The sequence below is a fragment of the Strigops habroptila genome (assembly GCF_004027225.2).
Source record: "Strigops habroptila isolate Jane chromosome 13 unlocalized genomic scaffold, bStrHab1.2.pri S16, whole genome shotgun sequence".
NCBI lineage: Eukaryota > Metazoa > Chordata > Aves > Psittaciformes > Psittacidae > Strigops > Strigops habroptila.
The window spans coordinates 7,825,865-7,848,669 of record NW_022651054.1 but is presented as its reverse complement, the minus strand read 5'-3'; the positions used below and the strand labels follow the sequence as shown (position 1 = coordinate 7,848,669).

The window sequence follows — 22,805 nt, the reverse complement described above, 5'->3', positions numbered from 1 at the left end:
TCTTCCGACAAACTAGCATTGTTAAGTTACAGAAATCACCCAGGAATTAGGATGCACAGGCAAAAAAAACCCAACAAAAATCCAAAACACAATTTCCCAGGCGGGAAATAAGGGCTCAGAAACACAGGACTCAAAGAAAAGTCTGTACAAAAATCATCCCAAGATTAGAGGGCAATTTGTATTAAAAGGGGAGAGCAAAACCATCTGAAGATGCAGGCAGACTCCCTCCCCATCATTGCCAAGAATTAACCGGGTCCAGAGGTGGAGATAGAGATCCCCCAAAGGTCTCTCTTCTCCTTCCAAAAAAAGTAATCTGAAACCAGCACTTATGTGTTGGTGACCAGCGCAAGTAGCTACAAGCATGAGATGTTCTTCCCAGTCATAGAGGTGCAACACAGGCACCAAGCAACGATTTGACGTCAACGGGGCACATCAAAGAACAACCCGAGTTCCCAGGTCGCGGCAGAGTTCACACGCTGCATTGTGTTGGTTTACATACTGTGTATGCAAGAGTCAGGAAAAATCCATCTTCTTTGTCATAACAAACCTTAAGGTAAACAAAAAGGCAAGGCCACGCGTATTATCCAATCAAACAGGCATGTAAAGGAGAAAGAAAGCGCTGACCATGTGCTTGCTCCTGATTTTTGCTGTTCCTCAGTGAGCACAAGGGCTGCGTTAAGCCTTGCACAAAGGGGATGGAAGAAGCTCCCTCCGCTCCAAGAACAAACCTGCTGCTCCTGAATAAAAAGCAAGAACTTTGTGAGAGAAATTGGTGTTTCAGAGTCTCTGCATTGTTCTCCTCCACCATGTAGCAGGCAAGAAGCACACCTTGTCCCCCTTGTAGACACACACCCCAGGGGCTGGGCAGCTGGAATTAAACACCCAAACCCAGGAAATTCCCAAGCCTGGAGAAACCAAACCAGAGTCAGCTGGTCTGCAAAGCTTCATCCTTACACAAAAACTTTGCTTGTCTTCAGTTTACGAAGTTCATGGCGTTTGCTCTGCACATTATAAATTACATGTGTGGTTTTGCATGGCAGTGGGCAAGCAAAGGGGTGCCTGAGGGTCAGGTGCCCAGTCTTCAGTGGTACTGCTTGCCATGATGCAGCTGAGGGAAGAGGTCCACCTGCATAGACCCTTCTACAGCGCTCCAAAATATAGCAGTATAAAACTCAAACACAGCTGGACTGGGTCTTCTGTGTTTTCTTCAGGAGGGCAAAGGACCTCTTCTCTCCACCAGGCAAAGCTTGAGACTGAAAAGTTAAACTCTGTGCACACACATATGTGGCACTTTGGATTACTGACAACGTTATAAAAGAAGGGAAGAGCCCTTGTCGGGTAAGTTCTTGCTGCTCAGTTTGAAGGGCACCAGGACAATCTGAGCCAGGAGCTCCACTGAACACTTGCAGGCTCCGTCTGGCACGCTGGCACCCAGCCTGTGCCTCTACTCTTGTGCCAACAGGGACACCCAGATACGCGGGACCTGAGTTTGTGAAGACACACAGCAGGAGGGAAAGACTTAGCAACTTCTACAGAAAGATGCTTCTACAGATAGCACAAAATAATTAATACTTTCCAAGTCTGCACTTGTACGAGTCCCAAATTCTGTTCTGAATCCCAGGAAATCAGCAGGTGCAAATCATTAAAGCCTCAACATTATTTCAGTGCTGTTGAAGTATCTCGCCACATCCTCTTTTCCCCCTCTGCAGGTCTACAGGAGGGCCACAGGGAAGACTTAGTACGTGAAGCGTTGGGTTGTGGTTACCTTTGACTCAATTCAAAAGAATATTACAATGTATTCCCCCAGGGAGTCCATAAATAGCAACGGATTCTGCTTTAATCCCCTATCTATTCTTATCTCAATAATATGGCACTTGGAAAAGTGCTGCCAAAACACAGATTTATGGCAAAGCTGAGAGTTTGCATGGCCAACATGTGTTCTAAAAACTCTGGATTCCGATGAATAAATAAAAGTCTCTTCTAGGATATAGACGGCTCTTCAGCTAGTGAAGCTTCATTCAGATACAAACCTATTGTCAGGACTTCTGCCTCCTCTCCTACTCCAGATGAAAGGCATATTTATACTGACCTTCCTTAATACTAAAATCAACTGCTTTCACTGGGTGTTCCTGCTGGTACCACCACCAGAGTCTTCTGCTTGCTTCTCATTTCTTTACTAATACATTATATTATCTATCAGCTATTGCCTATCAGACCAGCTTCAAACTTCTTTGCTGACAGTGACCACCATCAAAGGGAAAAGAACTACAAAAACTGCTGACCGAAAGGAAAAGGACTATTAAAAGCAGAGCTGATGAGTGCTACAGTCATCACTGCCACAATGGAAACATCAGGGACTTGCATGCTCTTAAAAGCTCCTTGGAGAATCATGTATTAAAAAAAGCCCCACAAATCCAAACAACAGTAACTCTGCAGACAGCTTAGTGCTGAAACTTACTTTTCGTAATGGAAATGCTGAGAAGCACCTGAACAACAGAGTCACTGTAACACGCACGTGTGGCTGTGAGGGGCTGACCCCAGCCTGCTGCCTGCCCCAGCAAAGCTGTTTTTCCTGGGAAAACAGCTTTCCTGGATCCCAGCCGCTCCTGGGCAAGATAGGGCAGTTTGCAGAGACTGTGCTCGGTGTTTCATGGAAGGGAGGATGCCAGCATCCGTGAGACATGCCTCGGCGGCACAGCAGTGCAGAGATGCTCCCCTTCTGCCAGCAACCTGTGCCAGCAGGCCAGAGAGAGAGAACAGCAGCAGGGGAAGCACAGTAAGGTTGTATTACAAAAGAAATCCTGGTAAGGAAATAAGGGGAAAGTCGGGATCAAAACGATGGTGCTACATAATGAAAAATTATCTTCTGCTTTGAGAGCTGTATCAGAAAACCAGGAACAAAAGTGAAGACAGAATCAGAGCAGGCAGAAAATCCAGCACAAGTGTGTGTTAAGTGCAAGCAAATACATTTTGCCCAGCTGAAAAGTCAACCCTAGAAAGACACATCCATTCCGAGAGGCACCGGGCAGGACTCTGTGTTTCCTACTCACATTCCCCAGGTGTAATTTTAAATTACTCACTGATGGGGCTGTCACACACCTCCCCTGGGAGCAAAGGCACATATCCTGCCTGCTGCAGTGGAGCAGAACAGTCCAGCACAGCAGCAGGGGCAGGGAGGTGCACACCAGCTTACAAAAAGAAATACAAAGTCATTTTTTACAAAGTCATTTTTTACAAAGAAGAAATGCTGTATCCTTGCCGAACTGCTGTTGTTGGCCACACACCCTTTGGATACTGGCTACTTGCATAAAGCTAAGGATACTTGTTTAAAACCCATAGGCAGACACTGTGATTCTATTAAAAAAATACAATTGGCATCGATTCTAAAAACTTCCCACCACTGGGACTGGGATTCCAAACCAGCACTGGGCAGTGAGGCCAAAACACACTCAGAGCAGACGCCTGCAAAAGATTCCAAGGGAAATTAGTTATGTGGGCTTTATAATAAAAATAAAATAAAATCCAATGTTTATAAAGGAAAAAAAAGAGGCAGCTTCCCTAGGAGACAGTGCTGTGAACACCCTCTGCAATTCAGGACCTGTCTGGATCTGAGGCTTCCTCAATTCCCTGTGCTGGCTGATGTGTGCAGGGAGGCGAAAGGCAAACGCAAACCAGCAGCAGCCTCTTCCATCCTCAGGGCTGGCACGGAAGGGGCTGCCTTGCCCCCGCTCACAAGCCAGAGCCATTCCAGCTCCCGGGCTGGGCACCAGCTCTCCTGTGACAGTGCAAAGGGAAGTCTCCATCTATCCCCTTCCACACCATCACAGCTTCGGAGAGCTGCAGGCAAGGTAGGACAAGCTCCTGGGCTTTCACCACTCTGCTTCTTCCATCACCACTCTCTCCAGACAAGGATGAGGTGGGCTAATGCTGGATTTACAGAAAGCCCTGGCTTCTCTTCTTCTTGTGTGCTAAAGTCAGCCTTATACCCTCAACTTCTTTTCTTCCTAAATAATTTTTTTGTAGCTGACTCACATGAAGCTTCTGCCAGGAATTTCTGTAATTAGTGAATTAGAGCAAGGTTTTGCCTGTGCATGCCTGAAAACATCTGCTGATTGAAGCGAGCCCTGTTCAGAACCTTGCACAGCCCTAGAGGAGCATGGCTGAGCACAGCCCTTCCAACGGCACAGCCTATGGGGCTCTTCTTGCCAGGTTGGTATGAAACATGCTGCTCCTCCTGCAGAGAGCTTTGCAGCTCTTAATCCATGTTTTAAGAGGAAGAAGATAAGCTGGAACAAAGTCCAAAGGGTTCTGGAGAAGGAAGAGGGATGCTAGCTGCCTCTTGATTTCGCAAACCTCTTGCTGGAGCATCCCTGTGACAGCATCCACAGCTATGTGCCTCTCCATCAAGCTGCATAGCTGCAAAGCCATTGTGCGTCACATCTTCCTTAGAGACAGACAACGGTATAGAGTTCCCTAAAACCACAGGAAAAATAACTTCCTCAACCTCTTTATTTGATGGACATAGGAGCTATTTTGCAAGTGAGGCTCCAATACAACAGTGGTCCAACCTAAAGATCAAACACAACCCATGTTCAGATAAGCCAAAAGCAGACATCTGGCATTAGCCACCTAAACTACACACAAGGTCCTTCCTGAATGATCCAGAAAGCTCCCACTTTCTGCTACAGGTCAGAAACAAAAATGAATTACCACCTTCAGGACCGAGCCATTCAACCTTCTCCTCATTAGGTTTGCTAGAGAACGACAACAACCCCTCTGCACACAACCCCTTACTCTCCCAGCCCTGTAATTTATACCATACTACATCTGAAGAGCTGCATTAAGAAAATATTACAGTTGCCAAGCCCTGAAAAGCTGGGATGTGCTGGAAATAAGTTTTCTCTGTAGCTTTAATCTGGTCCACTTGCGTAGGATCTTTACAGCATGGCCACACACCACGTGTGCATACAGTCCTGACGCAGTTAGTACTGAGAATAGAAGATGCTCTACAAGCAAGGAATTACTCAGTTTTGGTTTTCAACTGGTTGCTCATGCACAGAACCCGGCTCTCTTCACACTTTTCATGTGCTGCTCTAAGGCAAAACTGAAGGCATCTTGCCACTGCAGACTGGGATACTTCTCAAACAATGGTGAATTTGTTTTCATAAAATCCTAGAGAACTCTGTTGACAGCACCTTCAGTTTATAGCTGAAGAACAGGTACAGAGAAGCTCTGGGCACCCAGTTCCAGAATCAGCCTACAGCTCCATTTTTAAAAGATAAACAGCACTGAGCGCCGTTTTACATGTTTGACATACAGCTTCCCATGAGATCATCTGCAGCAGGAGCACTCGGCACTTCTGCAACTCAACCCTCAGCCTGGGGACCCAGGAAATCAAGTCCCTCACTGTGCATGAAAAGCAATTTACTCGGCGCCATACATGAGCCCCGCGGCAGAAGCAGAGCAGGAATCCCGTCTCCTTAACCGTCACTTTACCCCTGCTATTTTTCCATGACTTGCCTCACTCCATTCCCTCCAAATCCTGCACCATGCAGGGCAGAGGTCCTATGGTCCTACACACACAACCCCATCATTTACTGGGCCACCTCGACTGCCCTCCCCAAGCTCTGAGGACAGAAATGCCATGGAAAAAACCATACGTGATCCCGTAATTAGAAACTGCACCGTAACGCATATAGGGGGCTGAATTAAGGTTGCAGAGGAATACTGTAAATTAGATGCACATTTCTTGTTCCATTTTACTGCCTTTTTTTTCCTTTCTTGCTCTCCCCCTTATTGGGCTTTGGCTGCACTTAAGATTAAGCTCCTAATAAGGGCTGGAGTTGGACGAGATTTTTCAGCCCATCAGATTGCAGCCTTCCAAGCCATTGAACTGAGATTCAAGCTGAACTTGAATTTTCAATAGTTTGGCCTAAAGGCAAGGGTGTTAACAACAGACCTGCCAACACCTTCTCTATGAGAAATGTCTGAAAACATGTCTGCACATCAAATGCTGCTCAGGCTCTGGTAGACAAAAGCCACAAAGCTAACATCTCAAATCCACCGCTAACTTGCTCGGCCGGTTCTCCTGCAGTGAAGCTCATATATTTTCTCTGAAAATGCAGCAAACCTCTATATTCTCTCTAGGAAAATGGGCTTTCCCCCAACAACCCGAAAACCTGTTGTAGTTTCATTATGACGAGGATAAGGAAAGGTCAGGTAAATCAGGTGGACGGATAGGAAGCAGACACACACCAGTTCACCAAACGTAGTCTACTTAAATGATACATATCATGAAGATTAATGATACCACACTGAAATGTGTGGAGGAGCAATTAGAAAACAGTCTGTGCTGTAGCCAGCTCCTCCTACAAGAAGCAGAAAGCTATGCTTGGGCCTTCTTTTCCTTCCTAAACAAATCTTTTAATTTTTTTTTAGTTTTAACAAAATATTTTTATTAATCTACACAATATGATTCTACAAGTTAGCCTGAACCCTAAAACAAGGAAGATACGATAAAACTGGAACACATCCCCTGTGCCAGAGGAAGCAGCCTGTGCCCAAGCAGAGGGCATGGCCGCAGGAAGCAGGAGGGTGGGTTTCCTCTCCTGTCTCCCCTCCTTAGTAACTGCATCCTGCCTTACAGTACCTGGCAGAGCACAACAGCCAGCAAAGACAGCACCTGCTGCGGGCTCCAGCCTGAGCAGACCCCAAACCACCCCAGTTTTGAACCTATCCTTGCTCCAATATAATTTTTTTAATTTCCTTTTCTTTTTTTTTTTTTTTTTTTTAGCTAAAACCTCTGACTTCAGCAGTCTTTACTAAGGCAAATCCTGCCTAAATGTACAAACCTAAAGTGCATCAGGCAGCTGAGCCTCTCACCTTCAGATCGCTGCATTAGTGGAGGAGGGTTTTAACTGAGACCTCTGCCAGTACCTTAAACAGACTTTGATTTGGGTGTTTTTAAATGTTGAAGTCTATTTTCTTGAGGACATGAATGTTTCAGCTTCCCTGCCACCAAAATCTTTTCTATGTCACATTTCTAGCATGGTGGGACTGAAGAGCAGCCATGGCCATCTGCCCTTGCCAGGGATGGACGCAGCTGGGCAGCGCTGGGAAGGTGCTCCTCTCCCTTTTATGACAAGCAGTAGAGAAAAGGAAGATGGTTTGTTGAAGTGCATCCAAGGGAAAGTAACCCTGCTACAGTGCCTGGCAGGGCATCAACAGCAATGGCAATTTCAGCTTTCAAAGAACAGAAATAAGACTGGAGAAGGGGGTTGGGAGATCCTGCAGGAGCCAAGGTGCCACTAATCCCATGGATTGTTTTACAAACTCCAGCTACTCTCCAATGAAATTATATCCTCTGCAGAAAAATCATCTGGCTCCAACCTCTTCTGCTAAGTGGAGCGTAAACAGAATGGAGCAGAGCTCATACCTGAGCAGCAATCAGGCTTGGACAGGCTGCGACAGGGAGGAGAGCAGAGGGACGGCAGCCAGACCACTGAGAATTTGCTCTTCTCAGATGGATGCTGCGGAATCTTTGAACCCCACCAAGCAAACAAGATTCCTCCAACACAACAGGCAAGTGCTGGCTGAGCTGGCGCAGTGCCTCTGCTCACTGAGAGGGGAAGGATAGCAAAGGGGGAGAAGAGCACAGCAATCCCTGCAAAAAGGTCTGGGCTTGATTAAACTTATTTTCTTTAGTAACATTTAGTTACGCAAGGAGGGAAATACCCTGCAGTGTTCTTCAGTGGCTCTTAACGGGGAGCTGGAGTGAGATTGTTCATTCATCCTATCAGCTGAACAACAGGCACTGCTCTCATCGATATCCATTTCTCTGCTGGTAGGTGCAGAAACAAGAAACACTAAAATCCTTGAGTAAATGGCAGTTCCCAACTTTGAAATCAGGTGTCTGGCAGCAATGTGCCAGCGTGGTGGACCCTCCATGGGAAGTACACACTGGTTCACATAGCTTGAAGCTCTGAATGAAGCAAATACTGTTAGTAATGGTGCAGAAAACCAGAACAGAATTGCAAGAAAAGGGATTGCCCACACTCATGGGGGGCAGGGGGGTTTCCCCTGTAGCCCAGTGTCTAATTTGCTCAGCTACAGAGTAAGTTTCATTTCTTTTTACAAGGTTCACAAGGCAATCAGCCCACTGCACCAACACTCCAAACGTCACCAGTGGGCTCTGTCTGGTCTTCAACTACTGCTAGGCTGATTATAATCCTTTAACAAGAGGAGGAAAACAGCAGGCACAGCACTATCCTGTGCATGAGCTGCTCAGAGCCAGGCACTGCCTCACCCGCTGCGGAGCTTCAGAGCAAACATCCATATGGATGATGATTCACATACACACACCTTCAGTACCAGCATGCACAGATACAACCTTCTGCACAAGGCTGATTTATCCTCAGGGCCAGCAAATGCCATGCGAGAAGCGCACACAGAACAGCAAAGGCAAGACACAATCTCTAACTGTGCTAATTGCTGGAGTAATTAGAAAGTTAAAGTCCAAACTAAATACCACAAGGCTGAGCATCAGCAAAGAACCACTTTCACTCCCAGGAGCCGCCTCTCACAAATGACTTCCCTACCAAGAGCCACCTGTGATGAGCCACTTCCATGGGCCTGGACAGCCCTTTCAGCAGATGACAAGGAAAATGTCAGGAATTTTTCTGTTCAAAAGATTTGACCTTATTTTCTCTTCAGAGTAGCAAGATGAAAAGACATTTCTATTGAGCAATTGAGTTTTCCCCACAACAGACACGAGCTGGCACGTTCGGAGCAGTTTGGCATTTCAATCCCAATTAAGTAAAATAGTAATAGCTGCACCTAAGGGTTTCTCAGCTCCCTAAGAGGAAATGCTTTATATATACAGATTTTCCTAGCTTTACCACTGCATACTTAAGACATGGATTGAGGGATGAATCACAACTTTAAATTCTTCACTAATAAGCCTGGCAATCAACACCACCACTTTCTGGCAATGAAACCCTAAAAATCCCTGATCTCTACCCGTGATGTCATCTACGAACAGCGATGTGATTTACGTCCGATGGAGCACTCCTGTCCTGCAACTCCTTCACTGCGGGAGCAGCTGGGTAACAGGATTTGTTCTGGATAATCCCCTCTCCGGCCCTCAGGACCCGAGAAGAGGAAGCAGCCAGAGACGCACTCAGCCAGAGACGGCAGCCACTACTTGTATACAACTTATTCTCCCCCAGCCACATGCCAGGTGTAAATCACATCTTCAGTTTCAAGCCTTGGGAAGAAAAGACAGCATCATGAAGACAGGAAGGAGGTGAGTGAGCTCTGTGGACTGACATCAGGGTGATGGGCATACCCATACCCAGGCAGGCAGATGCCCAGCCCCGAGCTGTCAGCATGTTTTAATACTGGGTAAGACGGCCATGTAAAGTGCATCACATCATGTAGAGCACAGCTATGGAAGAAGACTCTGCTTGCCTTCCCCTTCCAGATCTCAAACTTCTGGGCCCACAAGGTGGGAGGCATCTCCACCAGCCTGGCTTGTCACTGCATGCCAAGCACCCACCCTCTCCCCACAGAATGAGGGGGACCCTCCCTTAGATAACCAGATGTAGGGTAAAGACTGTCTCTCTCTAATGTGGTTGTCTGAACATGGCCCAGCACAACAGACCTTGAGCCGCTGGTGGGGCTGTAAGCTCTGCCTGGGGGTATTATTTTAATAATTAGAGGGATGGCCACAGACAGAGCTGGAATTTGGTGGCCTCTTAACCTAGAGAGTTACTGAGTTTTATGCAGATGACTCCACTTTTTCAGCTGTGAAGACTGCAGCAAATCCTCAGTCAAACAAAGAGACAAACATCAAAAACAGAACACTGGATGCAACCCAACACAGAATTGCTGCTTGACCAGACTGAGCCAAAAAGCAACATAAACCATGCAGGACTCACAGGGCGGTGCATTTTTAAACTGGAGTAAAATCTGGAGCCTTCCTGTGATTCAGAGATGGGCTGCCTGGAGGAAAGTGACTTTCCAGGTGAGGCACTGCTCCCTGCTCCAGCCTGGTCCTCATACCTCTCCATCCATCCATCCATCCATCCATCCACCCATCCATCCCCCTGCTCCTCCCACACTCACTCCTCTCTGAGATGTTTCTTCCCAACCTACCACGTCACCATCTTTCCATCTCAAGACTCACCAGTCCCACACAGCAGATGGGGACATGCCCACAGGGAAGGGCAGGGACAGCCACCTACCCTTCTGCTTCACAAGATGGCAATTACCTGGCTTGAAAACTGCCTCTCTAGGCAAAAACCCATCCTGGGAGCAACCAGGGTGACAGACATCTACTCTGTGCACCACCTGAGAGATAAACACCTTTTGCTAAGTGGGGCCCTGGATGTTCCTGTCATGCACAATAATTAAACCATCTGTCAGGAGACACAGTGAATTAATGCAGATGGAGGTGGATAAAGGAATGAAATCGTTACACTTGAATCCCCACAGCTAAACAAAACCTAAACCAGGTCAAATCTAGTGAGGAAAAAAGAAGAAGATTCAGAAAGATTCAAGAAATCTTATTCAACAGTTGGCTTTCCCAGCATTTGCCAAGACAGCAAAAAACCAAAGACAGAGAACACTCAAGTGCGCAGCAAGCCAGGATCAAGCTCACAAGACGACAGAAAGGCATGAGGGCATCGCTGTGCTGGCAGGCAGGAGCATGCACAGGATGACCATCAACAAAGCACTGCAAAAGAGGTGGCCTGTGGGTCTTTGAAGACAAGGGGGAGGCAAAATTGCTGGGACAACAGCCATAGCTTTTCCCATTCCTTTAAAAAAGAAAGAAGTCAAAGCTGTGCCATACATTAGCACTTAAGTAGTCCCTGCCCTCAAGTTTCCCACCATCTGTACTACACTCAGAAACTCCCCTGCTCATTTAATTTATTGCTGTGTGCCTCCAACAAAATCAAAGACCTAAATATCAGTAATCTTGGTGGGAGGCATCCAGCTGCTACAACCCATTATAGGAATAGAATGTATTTGTGCAAACTTGCATTGAGAAAGCCAGGCAACAAATCTTCCTAGGAAAAACTTCCCATGCTTTCAGGCTCGCGGATCAAGCTGCAGGCATTAAGACCTTTCCCCTTCTGTGTCTGTGAAATCCAAGGCTTAGGACACAAAAATGGGTCTTTTCTAACCCTGGAACAAACCGATTTTGGAAGCACGCGGCACAATGGCGGCAACAGCGGGGGGCAGTGGCTGGTGCAGCGGCAGGCAGGGAAGCAGAGCACAAGCTCATGAGCTGCGTGGGGCTGGTGAGACTGGGCTGCTCCTGGGGAAATGGCGTGCTGGGACCTGGAAATCATGGTGGCAGTGGCTGCAAAGCCCTGCTCTGGTCACTCACCCGGCCCCAAGACCACTCTCTCCCCAAGCTCCCTGCCCATCTGATGAAGACAGCAGGACTTCGCTAATGCATGCAGCTATTTGCAAAGCTTCTGAGCACGGAGATTACAGGGAAGAGCTCATTATAAGTAGCCTGTAATGTAACAGCAATGAGACCTTTGACAACCACAAGCCTGAACTAAAAAGGCAGCACCCTAAAAAATAAGCTTGTAGAGTCATCAGCCTCTCAGAAGGAAACAAGCAGAGCTCCCTGCCCTCTTAAAGCACCAGATATCAGTTGATAAAAGAAGTGCACTCCTGCAAGCTAAACACCCAGGCAGTACTTGCAAGGCAGGACTTGTAGCCTGATTTGCTTTGAGAGTGACAGAACAGCAGTCAGGAAAACCTGGGGTGGGGGTAGGACATTTCTACTGCCCTGGTGACCTGTCTGATGCTGAAATCCCATCAGAAACAAGTATGTGCACAAGGAGCACAGTGCTGCTGTCACCCAGACCCTGGGATGCATTTGGAGGGGTAAGCAGAGGGACTGGGGGCACCACAGGCCCCAACAGCTCTTGGACTCAGTTGCTTCTCAAGGGCTGGAACAATCACACAAAGGACGTTTCATCTGCTCCACGGCTCCGACAGCAAACCTGGACATTGTCTCCTTCCCACACAGCTTGGTTCATCTGAAACCTGTTTTATCCTTGCTGTCTTTCTCTCAGCTCACTTCAAGTTGTCTTACTCCTGCACACAACAAAAGCAGCCAAGCCAAGAGAAGACAAACTGGGACCCATGGTGTGGCCACGACCCCAAGCAAGGGGCAAATGGATGCTGAACTGCAAATACATCAGCACAGCCCACAACCAAAACTCAATATGCACACCTCCGACACAGCACGCAACCTTTTAACTAGCAGTGAACAAGAGGGGATGGAGCCGAGATCCCTGGCAACACTAGTAAAAAAAAAAATCACTGTTTCTCCTTTTTGGGGGAGGCAGAATAATCCTTTTGAACTATCAAAGTGGGGGAGAACCGACATCTGTTCAGATTCAACTACTTGGGTCTCACTGTTTCAGCTCCAACTCTTTCGCAGCGGGTGGGAAAGGTCTCTAGCTTTTATTCAAAGGCATTGTCTTTACACAGGGCCTTTCAGCAGAGGATCGCAGGGAACCTTACAGACATTTAATTAAAACTTACAACCCGCCCCAATGAGGGAGGGATTATAAACAGGCCCCAGCTCAAACAGCAGCTCACCAGCACAAGCATCTCTTTCTCCTGTATGACCAAGGCATTGGGCTCAGTTGCAGGAGCGCAGCAGCCCCAGCCTCACGGAGCCACTAAATAAGCCCTAAACAGTGTGGAGCCTTTGAAGAGCTGCCAGAGCAGAGGGAAGAGACCAGAAGCGCACTCCAACAGGATAGGCAGGCAGGGATTCATCTCCACTGACCAAGCCACAGCAAGGAGACAGGTTCAGCTTCTGCCTGAGACACAAACCCATGGTTTTTTACCCCCCTGCAATTTAGATACTATCCATTTCCAAAGCACAGCATTACCGGCGACCAATTCATCCCCCTAACAGCCCTGGGTCAAAAAAATGGAAAACCACTTTTTATTTCCTCCTACTTACCGGTGGGGTGAGACTTTTGCTGGTTGAACTAAATCTATTTAAACAAAAGTAAGTTCAGACATCTGCCTTTGCATAGTGTCAGCTGCGAGAAATGAGCTAACATCCAGATGCAGTGGCATGTCAGGATTAGCCCAGGCTGGGGCAGGAATGCTTCCATGTATGGAAAAATATTGGAGCAGTGAAACCATAAGCTTGGAGCAGAGCAAAGTGAGAGGCCCTGTCAATGAAGTTGCAGGCTCAGGTTTAGAGGATTTAGCAGCTCAGATCCGCCATAAGATCCTCAGCACGTATTACAATAAATTTCACACTAGTTACAAAAGGACTCCCATGGCAATGCTGTGAGTTGTGAGGGTGAGATCCTACACCCGTGTGTTTGCTCTGGAAGCGGGGCTCGGACCGCTGGGTACCATTAACGCTCCCCCGCACTGGGCATGGGCTGGGGCGTTGATGGAGAGGTTCTGGCGAGACCAAAACTGCTGCTCACACTTGCCTACCCCTCAGCGTCTGCCTTCTGCACGGCAGGATTAGTGGAAGCCAACTCAGAGCTGGCACACTGGATGAAGCGGTGGCAGTTCAAAAGGAAATGCTGAGCTGGGAGCCCATGTGTGCTTCTGCCAGCATCGTGGCATGGGCAGCAATGCCGAGGCACAGGGCAAGAGCCCGTGCACTGTTCTCCTTAACCAGCCCGGCACAGATCAAGAGGGCTCATTTGTCAGCATCCTGAGTTAACACTAATGAAGTAATGGCTATGACTTCATCTCTCCGGTGGGAATCTCTTGGGAACGAGGGAGAACTAGAATTGCTCTCTCCGGCTCGCTCACGCAGTTGCAATTCATTTCAGTTGCTTTCTACTCTCTTCTGCAAACATTACCTAATTCTCACCCAGATTCTTAAATCCTTGCACTGAAACATAAAACAGTGCTCCCTTCTCAGCTGTCAGAGCCCAGCTTCGCAGAGATCCCTCCTGGCAGGATCTGAACCCTGGCACCGGCTGCTATTCCCTTCCACGGGGGTGCCTCACCAAGCCCCCACTTGCATCTGAGGATGCCACCAGATATTTTTTATGCCTCAGACATGCAATAAAAATCTGATAACTCTTGGCAAATTCATTTTAAATAGGGACCTTTGCACCTTTTCTCCATTAAAGCATTTTAAAGTCATGTTAAATTTACCTAAAGCTGCAAAGACAGACAAAATGTCAGCAGAGGGCCCTGGAGCTGGGTCCCCTTGGCTGGGCAGGACAGCTTCAACTACTGCAGACCTTCACGGGTGCAAAACACACCCAGCAATGTCTCACGCCACCCTGCTGCTATAGCACTTTAACAGCCCGGAGAGCTGTCAAGCCTTGCCCCCAAGCAGCACCAAGTAGCCTCACTACCTTTCTCATTACAAGCCTTCAAGGTTTGCTCTGCTCTGGGTTTGCATCCCTGCAACCCTGCTGAAGATGCTCTCCCTTCTCTCACCATTCCTGGTCTCCACAGTTGTGATGGCACCTGTGATTTGAAGCACATCCTTTACAAACCAGATTCTCCCTGGTGTTTAGGCTCTGTGCACCTCCTGCTCGGGCAGAGAGCCAGCACCCCTGCACTCCTCCATGCCTCAGCATGGGCTCCCATCACTTTGTTCTGAGGCCAGAGGGGCTTGCTGAGCTCCAAGCAGGGCCTTGATCAGATTGCAAAAGCCCTGACGCAACTGAAGCAGTCAGTCACTCACACTAAATAAAGACCACAAATTCTTTACATATTAATTGTTGGTTGCAATTGTTCACGGTGTTGAAAGACAGACGTGAGAGTATGCAGAAACCATTCCTGCATCTTTTTAGTTCCACCCTTCCATTAACTGTGCACACTCTAAGCCAAATCGTAAGACACTACATTTTCTTTGGAAAACTTGAGATGATGCAAATGCGATCAGCTATCATACAAGAGGTTCATGTTGTCATCTGGAATACTTGTGTAATTCACTTTCCCACAAGATAAATTAATATGTGTATTTGCTTATTCTTCAACTCATCCTGATCCCAGTTTCTCCACTGGCCATGTCTTTACCTTAAGACCTACAAATTTAACTCTAATTGTGTTTTTCACCTATAGAGAAGCAGCAGTTCCAGCCAGCACGGAGGAAGCTGCCCTGAAGAGGTAGGTCAGGGCAGTGCCAGAGAAAAACCTTCTCCCCAGCTGAACTCCAGATGGGAATGGAATGGAATTAACATGCACAAAGCCCAAGTCATAATGAATCCAAGCACCCTGCCCATGCTGGCGTTACTCCCCCCTTCCCTAATCGTTATTATCTGGAGATGGCATGAACACAAAGTGGTCTGTCTAGAAAAATGTTTCAAATCTATCGTGCATTACGCTGTGATGTGCCATGGAACCAGTTTAGAGAATGCACGCAGCTATAAAGTCGTGACTACTCAGTATTCAACCCAGCCTGAAAGCTCAGTAGTCAGCTTGTTATCTGCTGAAAGCAGGGGGCCTGAAATTATCCGTGAATAGTTCAAAGCTGCAGTTAATTCAACATCTCTACTTTCAAAAGCATAAAAATCACAGATTCCTGGGGTGTGTAAGCTTTTTAAAAATGACAAACTACTAACTGTCAAATCAAAGCAGCAAACAGAAATCCACATGGCTGATAAGACAAATAGTTGCATTTTAAAGAGTAATTAAATATCACTTTGGAATATTTTGCTTGGAACTTGTTTCCCTGATAAAAAATGGGGAGAGAAGGAGGAGGAAGCAATCCACGCACACCAACAAGCTTCTCGCCAAGCAAATGCTCAGGCAAACGCTGCTCAAACTTGTTTTCTTGAACTCAAGAGTTCAGCCCACTGCGTCACAGCCTCCCATACACCCTCAGTTTCCCTATATCCCTACATTTCACATCAAAACCCTAACAATAAGAAGCAGACAACTGCTACATCGAATTTGGCTTGTTGGGGAGGAGGGTGCATGGGGCTATGGCGAGAATCCCCCTAGTCTGATCACCAAGAAGTGCAATATCTTCTGACTTGACTTAGATTAAAACCATACCCCAACTTCCATGCTGGGAGCATTGCTGAAAAAAAACAGGAATGCAAAACAGAGAGCTCTACCCAGATGCAATTCAGAAGTGAAACCCTACCCCAGCCGCATGAGCTAACCCTGCCATACACTGCTTTGAAACATTAAAAGTATGTCCATGAGAAAGGATCAAAAAAAGTCCAACTTCAAAACGCCCTGCACTCCCTCAAAACCCAGACCTGCCAACAATGAACTCGCAATGAATTTCACACAAACTTTCTCAGTACTAAGGAATAACTATAAGCACTGGTACAAAGGATCGTTTTGAGTGTTAAACAAGGAGACAGCCTACTGCATTTCAAACTAAAACGTTACCAAACCGCTTGAAGAAGCTACCATCCAAAAGCAATGCCAGCCTGATATCAGTTTTTGGGGCAGGACTTGCAGAGCTCACCCCAAGACCCAACTGTGCATGACCAGCCAAAGCTCCCACTGCTTCCCCCCACCGCAGAGCCAGGAGGATTTGATAAGTGAAAAGCATCCAAGAACTTTCAGAGCAGGCCCTCAAACATGGGCAATTCCTGACTGAAGGGTGCAATAAACAATACAGCAGATGACACATCAGCAAGACATTTAAAAACTTAATTCTCCCCCAGGGAAACTACTTGGGCAGGTTCAGATATACAGGGAAATCCAACCTCCAAGGGCGCCAGAGATGTTTTTGCAACTATTACAGGCCTAGGACACAGCCCCCAGACTTGCTGTCTACTGATAGCAGTGTATGCTTACGAGGATTAGGGTCTTGGCATAAGACGACTGTTAATTGTATGGAGGATCACTACAAAGCTGTATAAAACATACTTAGAAATAACTGGGAAAAGTGGCATCAACAACAACAAGGATTAGACAATGTTTTGGCTTCACTGTCATCCACACAATGTGGAAATACTGAATAGCTTATTCCTCAGTCATAGTTCACTGTTGTACTTCCCCAAAACGACACAGAAATACACTCCATTGTTTTGCACTTTCTTTTGTAAATCTGTTACGTGTTCAGCTCCTAAAAAGAATGCATTTTGGGAGAAGAGCTGTGCACTGATTACTTTGAAAAGCAAAGTTGCTTGCTTAGTTCTGCAACCTGAGAGTAACAAATGAAATTGTCAAGCATGCATTTTTAAAATGAACGTTTTCATGTCAACATCTGGATTAAGATGCCACAATGAAAAACAGCACACAGGCTTCTCTCTGCTCCTTTCATACATCTCCCACTCTTATGTTTCAGAACCAGCGAGTTTCAAAGCAAAGAATCAGTTGGTGCTGCTAATGCCTCACTTTTTACTCAATAGCCTTATGTCATGAAAAGACCATATTTTTCAAATCTACATCTCCATGAGCCAAAGATTTCATATACATTCCCACCCCAGAAATACAAAGTGAGGAATACAGCTGAAAGTGATTATCTAGATATTTTTATATGATGCAACTCAAAAGCTGCTTCAAGAGATTTGCAAAATTTTCTGTTAGACAAATCCCACATCTGTGCTGACCACTTGCCTCCCAGATCTCAGCAGATGGCGATTTCAAATGGAAAACTTACAAGTCCCCGAAAATCAGGGTGTATCTGAAACTGTAATCAAGGGTTTGAGGTTTCCTCCCCCACAAAAAAAAAAATACATGTAGTCTAATCTAATGACATTTCTACCTCCTCCCCACTGTTTCTTGCACAAACTCTACCTACAAAAATGGTACCTGGTGTCTTGTTAGGAGAGGCTCCCACAGTAGACAATGTTTTTAAGCAGAGGGAAATAAAATGCTCTTTTCTTGGGAAGGTGAGGGAAAACCACCTTTTTTTAATTATTAAAATTAAATTATTAAATTTAAAATTTTTTTTTTAAAGTGGGTATTTGTTGTAAAAGACTTCACAGAGATATCTGCAAATAAGCAGGAAGTTTGTTACATTTTACCCATCGATCTTAAGACCACTGTCTTAATGTGGTGCTGAGGAAGATGTACTCCCAGCACAGAAGGGGTTCTTCCAACTCAGATCACCCACCATTGTAGTCAAGCCACTAAAACAAAACCCAAAACTATCAACTTGCTCTTTTCCCCCTCCTCACAGCGAGACAGAACAGACATCTTCACATACAGAAAAAGATCACATGCCTCTGCCACACCATTCAGCAAGGGACACACTTCATGTGAACACGGGATAAAAATACATAGGGCAGGGTATACAAATCCAACTTTTAAGACGAAGGAGCACCACTAAGCCCCAACCAGAGTGTATTTACCAGTGTGAGCAAAGAGATCCTCAAACTGTTTTTAGATCCTTGACTGAGTAATCACAGAAACCTAATCAACATGTTTTCCATTTATTTAAAACCAGAGCAGAGGCATTTCAGCTCCAGCGGGAACGGGTTTGCCTTCCCAAGAAGAATCTGGGCTACACACAAGCAGATGCACAAACGCAACGGAAAACAAACACAAGAGGCAAAGCACAGACCCTACACCACTGCGGCGCTGTGTGGATGCACCAAGTAAGCATAATTGGAAAACTCAAGATTAAAAAGAATGAGGAAGACAACTGGGCCAAGTAAGGAACAAGCAAAATCAAAAGCAAAGGCAAATAAACAACAGCAAAAGATAAAGTGCTCCTCTCCCAGTGCAGACTCGCTTGCAGCCTTTTCTCCTCCAGCACCCTGACCCTCCTTTCTCCCACTACTACATGGACCTATGTGAGAGGACCTACTCAATGGAGGATGTGGCCAATTTATGCTATTTTTTAGGAGAAATGACCAAGATGTCCTACAACAGCACAGCACGACAACACACTCCTGCTCGCCTTCAAAAGCCTGCATGGTGTAAGCCCACAAAGAGCACCCAAACTCCTCCTGAGTGTAGGTGGACTGCAGCAGGGATGGTCTGGAGCTCACCAGGAGAAGTCTGGGATCGTTCTTACAGAGAGGAGGGTCCTGCCCCATCGTGGCGCCGGCAGACACCAGGGCATGTAGACAGATGGGGGCTGTTTACGTTACCGAGGTTCTCAGTAGTAATCAGGAATTAAAGCTATTATTAAATCAGCCCTCCAGAACTTGAGCAGATGTTGGTGCAAACAGATAACAACAGGGTGATGTTAAACCAAAACCCCAAATGAAACAAAGACACAGAGCAACATCTCTCCCTCACATTCTGCTCAGCAATGCCAAGCATTATTGGAAAACAAATCAATTATCAACGGTTACGTATAGCTACCCAAATTCAGGGCTGAACAGCTTAATTGAGGGCTGTGTATCACAAGGTAAAGGCCTCCAATCTCATTTGGCACATTATGGGTTTGTCCTTGAAAAATAACTGCAGTAATACGGCTGTCTGTGGCTCAGACAGAGGCATAATGCCACCTTCCTCATTAATCAAAGGCTTTCCCCACGTCCAGATGTTTGCTGACTTGATCTGCTTTCTTTTATTACTGGTTTGGAAACAAAAATTGCTACATGGTAAAGTTACTCAAATTTAACTGGTCGCTGCAAGATGCACAGACTGTTATGTCCTTGGTAACTGCACCCCAGCATTATTGAGTTACTGAGGCATTCAACGAAGAGTGGCTGTTTTCTTTGACAACTCATACTCATTTCACCAATAACCATGAGAGTAAGATGCTATTTTACTTTTAGGACTGTGGGAATTTTACTGTAAGCCTGGAAAGGAGGCTGTTTTTTAAGACCTACCAACACTTGATGCTCAGGGTTTGGAAGAAGGAGGAAATGTGAAAAAACCACAAAGTACACCTGAGAAAGACAATGTGCACAGTGATATGTGTTTCAGCAGGAAAACAGGACTGTAATAGCCATATTATTCAATAATTCCAAGCAACAAAAGGGATCTACAGCCAATACGCAATGGGAAGCCATCTCTCCCCAAAGCTTTAACGTCCTCCGTAGATAAGGCAACCAACCCACAATGGGAAGCGCTGGCTGGAAGGGACCTCTGGAGCTCTTTAAGCCCTGCAAACACCAGCACCAGACCCTGCCAGGCACGGCTTTGCCCAGCCGAGCCCCAAAACATCCAAGGACAGTGGCTCTGCAACCTCCAGGGGCTGAGAGCTAAGGGACAGGCTTCAGCTCCCTGCTCGATGTTCCCATCTCTACTCTGTATCTCTAAGATCCCTTTCTTCCCATAAATCCGTATAATTCTCTGGGGGTTGTCTCCCATGGGGTTTAGGAGCAGCCTTTAGTGCAAAAGAACCATAACTTAAAAGGACTGCCTACATTTTTCTAACACTTTTGTTTTAAAACAAATTAAGCCCAGGAGGTACTGAACATACGCTGGACATCCCCAGCTTCTGCTGGCATGTTTCTGAAGAACAGAAAGTTTGTGCTGTTGTGGAGAGTCAGGTCATTAACCCAACCATTTAAAAATCAGCCTATTATACAAGGGAACTTCTAACTGCCTGAACTACAAGTTATAAATCTCCTGTTTAGAAATCTGATATCCTGACATAATTGCCCTTATAACTTACAAATAGGTTCTCTGTTATCCATAGATTAAGCTTCCTCCAAAGCCATAACATATCTGCTTAGTTTTGAAAATATACAGCACGAGCTTCAATTACTTTACACTGCGCACAAAAATAATCCTGAATTTAACTCAGAACTTCTTGGAATAAGAGTTTAAGACCCCATAATCTTTTTATTTCATGTTTTCTTGCAATCTACTAGATGTAAGTACTGGCCGGCATGTAAAATGAATGCTGCCACCCACTTCTATGATTTCCCATTTAACTACATTGCAGTGGAATTTTTAAAGCAAATATGTCAAGCAAAAGCCCCACCACCTAAATAATCTGAAATGTTCTGAAGGGAAATGGCCAGCTACTAATTGGAACCACAATCTTTTCAAGCCCCTGCAGGAAGAGGGTTTGTGTTTAAAGAAACTGGAATTAAACTGTAATTTCTCTGAAGGATGAAGGTTCTGTTGCAACTCCCCTTTTTAATGAAGCTGATCTCAGACTTCAACCTGTGACCACTTACGCAAGCTCCCAGTTAGAAATGTCTGGACTTAAGGGGCAAACTGAGGGCCTTCTGCAGCATCCTTCAGGTGCACAGCATTAAACATACGAGAGCTTTTGCAGAACTGGGGGCGTAGTGACCAAAAACCTGCAGCAAATGAGGAAAAAAAAGCCACATGGGTTTCAAACCAGATACACCTCTTCTCAGCAGAGGGGACATCACACGGCACAGCCAGATGATGGCCAACTTTTCCTCAAAAGACTCCTTTGCCTCATGAACAGCACAAAGTGCCAGCAGAGGAGGGTTCAGAGATACAATCAGGAAGAAATTGTCCCTTTCATTCCAACACAGCCTCGCAGAGCCCAAACACAGGGGATGCCTGAGGGGCTCAGCCACCCCATGATCCCGGCGTTATCCCAATCCCTGCTGAAGCAGAGAGCTTGCCGAGCACCGAGGCAACGCCTGTCCACTGCACTCAGACCAGCAGCCGGAAAGACGTTTAGAAATGGCACCGTGGGGCACCATCTTTTTAATTCTTACTCAGTAGCTGCCAGAGATTAGATTTGTAAAGAGGGTTTTGTGCTTGGTTCTTTTAAACTACCAACGTTGCAAGCTTGTTGGGATCGGGAAGCCCAGCCTTTGCCTTCCTGCCCCTCACAGCCTTCCCTAAGTCTTAACAGAGCGGTTTTTGTCTGTTATCTGCTTTTCAGATTAAACTCTTTAGATGAGGAGCTGTAACTTGTGAAGTATCGAACACACCAGCTGCTGCTAAATGAGACAAATAACAAACGACATCCCACAAACTCACCCGGCAGCTCCGTGACGAGCCAGGCTAAACTCGCTCCTCAACCAACAAACATCCTCCCGCAGCTGGTGGAGGCCATGGCCCCCTTCTGTGCCCAGACCCACGCAGGAGCCCACGGGCACCCTGTCCACGCCGAGGCCTGTTTCCCTCAGCCCTGGACCCACATTCCAGCCCCGAGGAGCGGCTCCTCACACCCCTCGCCAGCCAGCCCGGCTCCCCTGAGGAGACCCGTCGAGGCCGGCGGGCGCTCCCCTGAAACCGCGACCCCCAGGCCCGGGTCCCCCCCTCCCTCCTCGCACGGAGCCGGCGGCGTCTCCCCGCCCGCTGCGGCGCGCAGGCCCCGGGAACCGGAGGAGCCGGGCAAGGCGCCGTCGCCCCGCGGGACGGCGGCCGACACCCCCCACCGCCCGCTCCCGTTCCCCCCGGGAACTTTCTGGAAGGCGCCCACCGCCACGCGGCCCCAGCGGCGCCCGGCCGAGACCCGCCGGACCCAGACAAAGCCCGGGGCGCGCCCCCCCCCGCCCCGGCCCCGCGGTCTCACCTTGCGGTGCTTGTCGGCGAAGGGCAGCGCCAGCCAGGGCATGGCCCGCACGGCCTCCTGCCACTGCTGCTGCTCCTGCTCGGCCGACACGAAGACGATCTCGAGGCGCTGCCCGCCGGCCGCCGCCGCCTCCCCCCTGAAGCGCCCGTAGAAGGCGGCCAGGCTGGCGCCGAGCTGCGCGCAGGGGCCGCCGAGGCTGCAGCCGAAGTAAAGCCCCACCAACGAGACACCGCGGGCTGCCAGCGCCGACACGGCCACCTCCTCCCCGTCCGCGGCCACCAGCACCTCTCCCAGCACCTCCGACAGGGCGCCCGCCATCCCGCCCCGCTCCGCTGCGCTCCCCGCTCCGCTCCGCCCGCCACCGCCGCAGCCCGCGCCGGCACAGACCAGCACAGCCGCGACAGGGGGCGCTGCCGCGCCGCGCGGCCCCGTGCCCGCCTCCGCCTCGGGCAGC

The 22,805-nt window shown here is 47.5% G+C and overlaps 1 protein-coding gene across 1 annotated transcript in view; it reads right to left on the bottom strand.

Annotated features, from left to right (window-relative positions):
• NXN (nucleoredoxin) overlaps window positions 1-22,805 on the bottom strand; it is a 52,330-nt gene extending 29,525 nt beyond the window's left edge. Inside the window, exon 1 of the mRNA XM_030472397.1 lies at window positions 22,352-22,805. Within this exon, the coding sequence (XP_030328257.1) occupies window positions 22,352-22,669 (318 nt within the window). The 5' untranslated portion in view covers window positions 22,670-22,805. The remainder of the gene's footprint in view (window positions 1-22,351) is intronic.